The 11035-nt window shown below is 29.4% G+C and overlaps 1 protein-coding gene across 1 annotated transcript; it reads left to right on the top strand.

Moving 5' to 3' along the window:
• Positions 1 to 6596: 6596 nt before the first annotated feature.
• Positions 6597 to 8542, top strand: LOC108323650 (NAC transcription factor 25). Its single transcript, XM_017556138.1, has 3 exons — positions 6597 to 7000; positions 7430 to 7743; positions 7829 to 8542. The coding sequence occupies exons 1-3, from the start codon at positions 6775 to 6777 to the stop codon at positions 8390 to 8392; spliced, it is 1104 nt and encodes a 367-aa protein (XP_017411627.1). The 5' UTR covers positions 6597 to 6774; the 3' UTR covers positions 8393 to 8542.
• The last annotated feature ends 2493 nt before the right edge of the window (positions 8543 to 11035 follow it).

Below are 11035 nucleotides of genomic sequence, written 5' to 3'. Positions count from 1 at the left end.
AAAAAAATTTAAAATATTGAGAGTGGAATAAGCACTCAGATATATAAAAAAATTGGTGAATAATAAAAATTTTGGACTATAAATAGCCATGAGAGGGGAGACTATTCTGCACAAAGAGAGGAAGAATCAAGTGAGAAAGCTTGAGAAATAAGCAAGAGATTAAGTCTGGAATAGAGGTAGGAGAGCTAACCTGCTTATTGTATATCTATCTATAGTGAATTTCTGTGCTAATATTATATGATGTTGTTTTGAATCTGTAAATAAGAAATTTGTTAAAACTAGTTGAGGAACACTTTGGTTAAGGAAAGACTTGGTGCTTAAGTTGTCCATTGTAATGCACATCTCTTTCCTGGAAGTCTACTCGACAAGTTTTTAACTTAACTCTTGTTGAACAGATTATGTACTGTTAAATTGTGCAATATATCTCGTTGGAATGAAAATGTCTGATGAATTCATGTTATTGTGGTAGATATGAAATTATGAATTATAATTGTGATGGTAGGATAGAGGAATCTTAAAAGTCGGAGTTGGTACATCCCTGATCATAGAGCAGCCTGGTCAAATCCAGTAAGTTGTGACTAGTCATATGTACTGGCGTTTATGGTGAGTTTGATTCGTCAAACATTTGATTCTTCTCCGGTGACCATTTATGGTGATATTTTAGTATTGTTAATTTATTGTGATATATTCATTTTGTATGATTTTTGCGATGATTGGATTTTATTATATTGGATTTGAATTTATGCATCTGAACATGATATGAGTATTATGGGGAGATTTTGTAAGGGTATAATGTGAGTTGAGGAATATGAGTATGGTATGAGTCTCGCGGAGAGATTCAGTAATGATATGGTATTTGTGTATATGTTGATGTTGAGGGTCTTGTAGTTGGAGGTTATCCTGATACTCTAATAATCATCCAGTCTCAAGTAGAGAATGATGAATTATTTGGTGAGAGGGGCAGGAGGTCCTGGTCTATGTTCCGGTTTTGGACATAGTGTTGAGGACTAACCTTGTGGATGGTATGGAGTATTTTGGAAGTGTATTTGTAAGAGGAAGTAAAAGGCATCACAAGTGCATAACCTCCCGTGACCGCTCATCAACATATCATCGGAATGAGTGTCTATTAAGTATTGTGGAATGATTGTCTATTGGGTATTGTGGAATGAGTGTCCATTGGGTATTGTGGAACGAGTGTCTATTGAGTATTGTGGAACAAGTGTCTATTAAGTATTGTGGGACGAGTGTCTATTAGTAATTGTGGTATTGTGGGATGAGTGTCTATGATATGATTGTTGTATGATGGTATGAGGGTGTCTGACATAATTATTATATGATGTTTGTTGGAGTGTATCAAAGTAATTATGCATGTTTTATAAATGATTGGTTGCATGTTAGCTCACCCTACTTGTTTGTGTTTGTGTATGTGCGATGATCGTATAATTCATTATACGGGAGGAGATGGATGAATTTCGTCTGATCCAGTACCAATGAAAAAAGAGATAGAAGAATAAATTAGAAGAATTCGAGTTATATTTATGAGTTTGTAGTTGAAATCTGAGTTTAAAACATATATATATATATATATATATATATATATATATATATATATATATATATATATATATATATATATATATATATATATATATATATATATATATATATATATGGGGTTTGCTAACGCGCGTACGCCTATTTTTCAATTGGTACGTTTTAGCAATGTGTACCGGATTTTAGTAGACAAAAATATCCTTATATATCATGGATTATAAGTTTTAAGGTTAAGGGTATTTTAATAATAAAAAAGAAACTCCCCAAACCCTTACTCACATCTCTCATTCCTCTCAATCATTTATCTTTCATCTCTCTCACTCCAACCTTTTCTTTCTCTGTCATCTCTACTGTAGTTCCAATTGAAAAAATCAGAAACATTTGCCTTTAAACAATTTGCCTTTGTAAAGAGTTGAGTCATTGACATATTCACCTTCAAGCAAAGGTTCATTCAAGATCTCTTCAATTTCACCATCTTCACTAACCCTCATCATCTGCATATGTTGAATCATCATCTCTAAAAAGACCCTCCAGGCCAATTACCAATTCTTTTGGATGTCATTATGCTTGTGAAAATTAGATAAAATTATATACGACAAAAATTATAAAATGAAAACTCATTATAAAGTCATTTTTTTGTAAGAAATTGTTTAACAATGAGTATTTCTGATTTTTTTCTAGGCCAATTACCAATTCCTTTGATGTCTGCTTGTGAAAATTAGATAAGACAAAAATTATAAAATAAAAACTCATTATAAAATCATTTTTTGTAAGAAATTGTTTAACAACGAGTATTTCTGATTTTTTCCAAATCAATTACCAATTCCTTTATGTTTGTGAAAATTGGATAAAATTAGATAAAACAAAAATTATAAGATGAAAACTCATTATAAAATCATTTTTTTTGTAAGATTGTTTAACGATAAGTGTTTTTTATTTTTTCAATAAGGGCTACAGATAAAATATTGGAGTGAGAAAGATGAAAGAAAAATGGTTGAGAGAAATTTTTGATTTTTTCAATTGGGGCTACAGTAGGGATGACAGAGAAAAAATTGGAGTGAGAAAGATGAAAGAGAAATGGTTGAGAGGAATGAGAGAGGTGAGTAAGGGTTTGGGGTTTTTTTTTTTTTAGTTTTGAGAATGAAAATTATTAAAATACCCTTAACCTTAAAACTTAAAATCCATGATATATAAGGATATTTTTGTCTACTAAAACCCGGTACACATTACTAAAACGTACCAAATGAAAAACAGACGTACGCGCGTTAACAAACCCCTATATATATATATATATATATATATATATATATATATATATAATGTAATGTTACATTATATAAATTATATAAAGTGAGATTACGGGATGTTACAATTATAATAAATTGGACATACAATAAATACTTTTAAAACTCTATCAATAATAATTTATCAATTGAAAACGTAAAGTGGTATATTATTTGTTTATCTTAATTCACAATATATGAATAGATATACTTGCTATACAAAATAAATAAACCAATAAAGGGACATAAATGAACTTAATTGAATTATGGTAAATTGTATATGAAATAAATACTTTAAAAACCATATCAATCAGTTAAAAGTTCAAGAAAAATTTCACGAACAATACATTGAAATTAAATAATTAGTCTTTTTATACTTATTTACTAAAGTATATCGATAGACATGGTAATGTTCTATATAACGACGGTATTTTAGAAAATTTTATGGCGTATTAAGTATATGGAGATTTACCTTGCTGGCCTGAACTATACCAAACTTATTTTACTATAATGTTTACAGTAAATCCGATCTAGACTGAAAATCCAAGCAAAATATATTCTAAAGTGACGGAGCATCGTGTAAAGTGATTTAAAGTTGAAAAGTGTATCCTACCGTATATTTCTTGCAAAAGATACGTTATACTTGCAAAAGAAAATAATATGGTAAAATGTTCCTTTCATTCTATCATGTTTTCATGGTTACATTAAGCTTTAAAAATGGTAATATAATACTTTATATTTTAAAAATAATTCTTTTAATTAAAAATATTTCAAACTATTAAGTGGATTCCAAACTAGTTTTTTTAATTTTGTGAAAATTTCTTATTAATAAATTTAAAGATGACTATATTTAGCTTCTTCTTCTTGTCAAGAATATATATATATATATATATATATATATATATATATATATATATATATATATATATATATATATATATATATATATATATATATATATATAATATAATGAGATATTTGGAGTGTTGAGTCTCGGATACACACCTTAAGAAAAATTCAAATAAGACAAAACAAAATAAAAGAAGAAAAAGAAGAAAAAACAAAGTTCAAAAACATTTCTCACAAGGTAGAACAACACAAAAATTTTCACATTCAAATCACATAAAAAAACAGAGAAAGAACAAGATAGGTGTAGAAGAAAAAAATCAGACATGCACATGTTGAATTGTCAAAACATGGGCCCTAGCGATATTGTGACCATTTCTTTTATTTATCTTTGCCTTTGTCATCACTCAAAACCAAGTATATAATGTGTATTACTTTAGCTATTTATCTTTATTTGATGTGTATTACTTTTAAGAGAGTATTTATTTTTCCTAGTGATTCAAAGACTTTAGTCTAGATTGTTCAAACTATAAAAATATAGTTATAAAACTTGTATTTTATTGATAATTATGTAAAGGTCAAACTTCAACCTTAAGAATTAAGAGAATCTCATTAAGAGTCAATACTAGCAAAATATGACTTGATATCGTAAGATATATTCTTTCATACATAAAACTCTTCAGTGTTGATTCTCCAATGTAATCAATTTTTCCAACAAATATATTGGGTGATTTGTAGTACAACAAATGTCGTACCCATATGGATTTGATAGAATATATAATGTTCAAACTTGTTTGATTTGAATAAAACGGTTTTTGGTTATACGAGAAGTATGAAAACAAATATAATGTATAACAAGTGTTGATTTAAGGCAATAAAGATTTGCTAAAACAATTTAAGTAAAAGGTTGACTTTAATACGATAAAGACGTGTTGAAGTTAGATTTCACCACTTTGTCCCTCTCTTATACTGATTCAATCATTATTTACAAATATGCAATTATTCATGTCCTGTGAGTTCTCTTTAAATGTAACTTTAGGTCTATTCCTTGAACTTAGAGCCTAAGATCATTAAACTTCAATATGATTCTTCAATGACTACTTGAACAAATCACTTGCATTAAGATCAAGACTCTATAACTAGTTAGAGTCTTACATCTAGTCTTAGCATCTAAAAGTAGGAAAAGAATTAATTAGACCACACATAATGGCAAATTTGCATTACTCATTTGGTTTAACCCTTGTATTGGCTGAAATTTGGGTGTCTTGTTGGTATGCAAGTTGTTATGCAATTTTTGTACTTCCATATTTCTTACGAATGCCTTAATGTTCTTATGGTTGGAAGTTGGCACTTGTATGAATTAAGCTAGAGCATCTTCAAGCTTAGATACTTTATCTTGCAACTAAGATTGTTCTTGATAAGGTATGTGTGTAGGGTGCCTATTTGATGTTCCTCCATCTTGCCTCCAACTAGAATGTTGATATTGATTTCTTCACTAATTGTTAGAATAGTTATTAGGCCTTCTATTGTTGTTCATGTAGTTCACTTCATTTTCTTTTTTAGTTTCTAATGCAAAATAATGACCAGTCAATGTGCATCAACTACATTTTTTATGACAAATGATGTTATATATATCCTGTTGTTATTTCATTGTTTTTCCCTAGTGTGGGAGTAATATCTCTTTTACCCATTTTATTCATTTCAATACCCTCATGTAAAAGCCTTGTCATAGTCACTTCTACACTTTCAAGTAGTAACATTGTCAATGTGGGTATCGTTTTGTCACCCTCTGCCATTTTATGAGTTATTACCTCTTCGACTTCAATATGAGAGGTGGCTCAATAATGTCTTCATTTTCTAGATGAGAGAATGAATATGGATTTTCTAGGAGTTCCTTTAAAAAGACATTTACAAATATGTCTTTGCTCGATTAAGGATTCTAATATTAATATTGTAAAATTGTACTATGTATTCTTTAAGAGACTAACTTAATTATTATTTTTATATCAAAACAAGTTTTCTATTTAAGGAACTTGACCTTGTTTATGACAAATTAGGCAACACATAGATTGAGTAACTCTCTAAGAAAGAGATCAGGTTGTTCAGTAGCCATTGAACTAGTTTAAGTGAAGTATACCAACGTGTACACAAAATTTTGTACTATACCACATTACACACACATATATTATTATTATAATTTTTTATGCCATATTATTTATATATATATATATATATATATATATAGTATTGTTATTTTTTCTTTATGCCATATTATTGGTGTAAAATATCATGCTGAAATCTCATACCAAATAAAGATGATGCGAATTTATAGTATGAGTGGATGCATGAAGTTACATTTTTAAAATAATATCAAAGTCATTTAAAATCTACTAATATTTTTTTTTTACTTATCAAATTACTTGTTATCATATCGTTATCAAATATTTATTAATATCTAATCTCATATTCAACACGAAAAATGTGTTAAAAATTAACTAAAAATAAAAACAAATTTATCTTAAATTTCACCTTATAAATAATTTTATAAAATTATTTAAACTTAATAATAAATAGTTAACTATAATTTATATGGTAGAAGAATTTGATTAATGAGTTTAAAAAGTGGATATGTTCCATCACATGTTTGAATGTAAACCTGTGTTTAAGAAGAATGTATAACTGAGATGAGTGAGTGTTCATAACTGTGAAGTGAACGTGAGAGATGGTTGCTAGTTTTCATGAGAAAAGCATGACATGAAAAGCGTATCATTCCTAAACTCTTGAACCCTTAATTTCCTCAACACCACCTTCCCCATTCTCCCTCTCATTCCGTGGTCCCCACACCACGTGTCACACCATCTCTTCTCTCACAAAAACCATCCTCATCCCGTTTTTCTTAAGTCATCATGCATACCAAAATTTCACACACATCCACCCCACCTCCCTTTCTCAATCTTTTTCCAAACCCAAACAAACTCCCATTTCATCTCGCCGCTACTTTTTTCCAATTTTCACGAAAGCAAAACCCACATCACCATAAACTAAGAACACCCTCAATCAAATCAAAAAACAACTTTCTTCTCCAAACTGAATGCATGACACAGATACAATTGATCGTAATCATATCAGTATCATGGACAGCACCGATTCATCTTCAGGCTCTCAGCACCCACACCTCCCTCCTGGCTTTCGCTTCCACCCCACCGACGAAGAACTCGTCGTTCACTACCTCAAGAGAAAAGCTTCTTCTACACCCCTTCCCGTCGCCATCATCGCCGACGTTGATCTCTACAAGTTCGACCCTTGGGAGCTCCCAAGTATGATACTTTTTCACACCCCATTTCATCTTTTCATCTGTTTCTTCAAACCCATGTTTTAAATTTTGTATTCTTCTTCTCTTTCTTGTATCATCGGAAGCTGCTATTACAAATGCAAAACTGTCTGTCATCAGACCTTATGAATCGGATTTAGGTTGTTTTTTAATGATGTTTAAACAATATTGATTTGGATTGAGATTGATTTTGAAATAATATTGTGTGCATTTCACGTTTTACTATAAAAGTAAATTAATATTAAAATATAGTATGGAATTTATTTTATCTACTTAACTGAATTGTTTTAGCTTATAATCAACAATGGATTTTTGAATCAATTTACCAGCATGAAGTCAATCCTGTTTCTACGTGAATCTAAAGAATTTGTTTTGCGTTGCAATGCTTTTTCCATTTCTGTTTCTGGTTTTGTAGGTAAAGCAACTTTTGGTGAACAGGAGTGGTACTTTTTCAGCCCGAGGGATCGGAAATACCCAAATGGGGTTAGACCCAACAGAGCTGCTACTTCTGGGTATTGGAAAGCAACCGGAACTGACAAACCTATACTAACATCTGATGGGCACCAGAAAGTTGGAGTTAAGAAAGCACTTGTTTTCTACGGCGGAAAGCCTCCGAAAGGGGTTAAAACCAATTGGATCATGCATGAATATAGGCTTGTTCATGATTCCTTTAATTCAACCTCAAAACCCCCTCCTCTTGTTCCTCCAAACAAGAAAAATTCCCTCAGGGTGTGTACTATATATATAACAATGTTTTTTTTAATTGTTTTTTTTTTCAGATTGGTTTTACTTTTTATGTTTTTTGTTGTTGTAGCTTGATGACTGGGTGTTGTGTCGAATATACAAGAAAAGCAACAGCAGCACCGTAACAAGGCCACCCTTGATGGAGCATGGAGAGGAGCTTTCAATGGAGAACATGCTTCCAACGATGTCAACTTTGTCAATGGCTAATAACAATACTCAAAACTCTAAACCTCCATCTTCGAGGAGTACGAGTTATGGAGCACTGGGACTTGAAAATGATGACAACTTCTTCGATGGAATCTTAGCCGTTGATCATCAGAGCATGCAAAGTGGTTCTGATTCTCACCTTTTCTCTCCAAACTCAAAGGGTACCAACTTTCCTATGAAACGTGCTCTCACATCACAACAACTTTGGAACGAGACAGGGTCTCCGGGGTCATCTTCTTCATGTAAGCGATTCCATGGTGATCTTAACAGTGGAAGCAGCAACGCTGAGGACAATGATTCCTTTGTTTCCTTGCTTAGCCAGTTTCCTCAGAACGCAACTTTTCAACCAAACGCGATTCATGCCTCCGTTGGGAATGGTGTGCAGAGGCAACAACAGTTTCATCTTCCTGGTATAAATTGGAACTGATCCATGGTTAATATTGTGGTTTAGCTTAGATTACACACACCTGATGAAAAAATGTCACACCATTATATTTAGCACTTTATGTTGGTCTTAGTATTTTTCACTTGTAATCATAACATGCAGAAAATACGAAGATATCAGGCTTTAGAAATATGTTATATGTATGATTATAAAACTTTAAGTTTACAAATTGTACTGGATTAAATTTTATACAACCTCGTAATAAAACATCTTACATAGTAGAAAGGACTAACAGAGATATATGAGGTGAAACAGTTTGAACAAGAGAAACTGGATTAGCCTGGTGAATCTAAAGTTCTTCTTTTAATCATCAGTTAATCATTATGCTATGCGTTTATAGATTAGTGGAATCTTTGCCCACTAATCCTAGAACAGAGTGTGTGTATGTATGGCTTAATAACAATAGTTTCTTTCTTATTGTTGTTGAAGTGAAAGTAGTTTGTCACAATTCTTTGATGGAGAAGACAGATACGTAATGAGGTGTCAAGTGAGTCCCACATCGCTTCTTTGTTTTTCAAAGAAGAATCTCGTAAGGTCGTAACCAACTACCTTTTTTCTATCAATACCAACTACCTCCCTTAGTAATGTTTTCGGCATTAAGGTAAAATAGACATGCATAAAAGTAAGAGGTTGAATTAGTTTATATTTGGATTATTCTTGTATTTTAATCTACATATTTAAACTTAATTTATATATATCATTTTTAAAATAAGTTCCTAAATTAATAGGAATTAAAAAAAATTAAGTTAAAAACTAAAAATGAGTTTTAATTATAAAAACTTAAAAGTAAATTTTTCAAAAGAGAGAATAAATTATATAAACAAAGTAAAATCCTTATCCTATTTGTTGTCTTTTATCGCGTATCATATCTTCCTATAAGGTGATTTAAGCAAATGAAAATCATTTTGTGTGAAAGTTTCTTGGACACTGATATTTAAATATCATGTACAGAGGTTAACATCATCGAACCTTTTCTACTAGAACAACATTTAATGGATATTTGAAAGAATTTTGACTTTGAAATTCTCACCACATGCAGGATTGGGGATGAGATTATTGAAATACTATTTTTAAGTAATAATTATAGTAAATAGGGTAGGTTGTGGTTGATCAATCCAACCAACAATTAGAATAATGTAAATTAAATCAATTAAAATCAGCAGATCTTCAAAAACATTTTAGGATATCAAAATTTTATCTATAAATATATAAAAATTTGAAAGATCAAATCTACTATAATTAAAAAACTTGTATTTATATATATATATATATATATATATATATATATATATATATATTAAAGTTGTGATTTCAAGGCTTACTTATCCATACAAGTGATTTTTTAAATTTTTATCAATTTTAGGAAGTTTTAAGAAATTACAAATTTTTTGTTAATTTGCCTTAGTAAGTATTGATTTTTAGAAAAATGTGAATTAACATAGAAAACTTAAATATGATAGAGTCTATTACATTTACATCTTCTATGTTTAACTTCGTAAGTACGAGGTTCTTACTACTAGGTCATAATTATCATTGATAGTCATGAAACAACTTTTCCAACATAATAGTTCAAGGTTTTAGAAAATTTAAAAATCAAATCAAATATATGTTTTTAAAGTTTAAGTTATATCAGTAAAAATAATTTTAATTTTAGATATAATAATTTGATATATAAATAAAATATAAATTATAATATATGTATGTGTTTTTAAAAAGTAATATTACTATTAAAATATATAATAATTATCTTGTAAAATGGGTCAAACAATGAACCTACAATTTGGATAGGGTTACATGCTCAACGAGTTTAGGAAAACATGATTTGCCTAGCACGACTCATTAGTGAATTTCTCGAGTTTATCACCAAATCTATTTTGACAATTATAATTACAAGTATTCGTCATTTTTTATTTGTAATAAGTCCATAAATTATTTTTAGTAATTCGTTTTTTTCTCCCATTGAGATAAAGAACATATAAGTATTATTTTTTTTATTAAATCACTAATTGGTTATGAATGACAAATCATCTATTAATAGGCATCTTAAATAAAACTATTAAATCTTCTATTGTGTGTTAGAGTTACAGGAGAGATTGGTCTAGCCTCTGCCTAATTGTAATATTAAATATTCATTATTTTAATACAGTAATATCCATTCAGCAACTATAATCACATTTATATTTCACTACTCATTTAAATGGTCTTGACAAAAACAAACACATTAAGTCAATTTTAATAAATAAAACCAAATTAATATTTGTAATATTTGTGGAGTGACACTAAATAAATAAATCGTGGGACGGAATAAATTATTGAACGAAATCAATTATTAATCCAAAAATAAATATACAAAGTATTTCAAGTTTATTAAATCTCAATATGAGTAGAAAAGAAATCTGTGTATTAACAATAAATAAAATTCAAATTCAAATAGTTTTAATTTATTTAATACGTCCTTTTCAAAATAACTTTCATTTAATGGGTACCTTCTTCCCAATAATTCTCTTTTATCTTTTATATCTAGCTTTTAGGAATTTTCTTTAAATAAGTTTGATAAAATATTTCAATTTGAAACAAAATTAAGTATAAATAAAAATATAAAAAAGTGATTGTTTAACCTTTTAA

The sequence above is a fragment of the Vigna angularis genome, chromosome 1, assembly GCF_016808095.1.
Source record: "Vigna angularis cultivar LongXiaoDou No.4 chromosome 1, ASM1680809v1, whole genome shotgun sequence".
NCBI lineage: Eukaryota > Viridiplantae > Streptophyta > Magnoliopsida > Fabales > Fabaceae > Vigna > Vigna angularis.
This window is presented reverse-complemented; position numbering and strand designations above follow the sequence as displayed.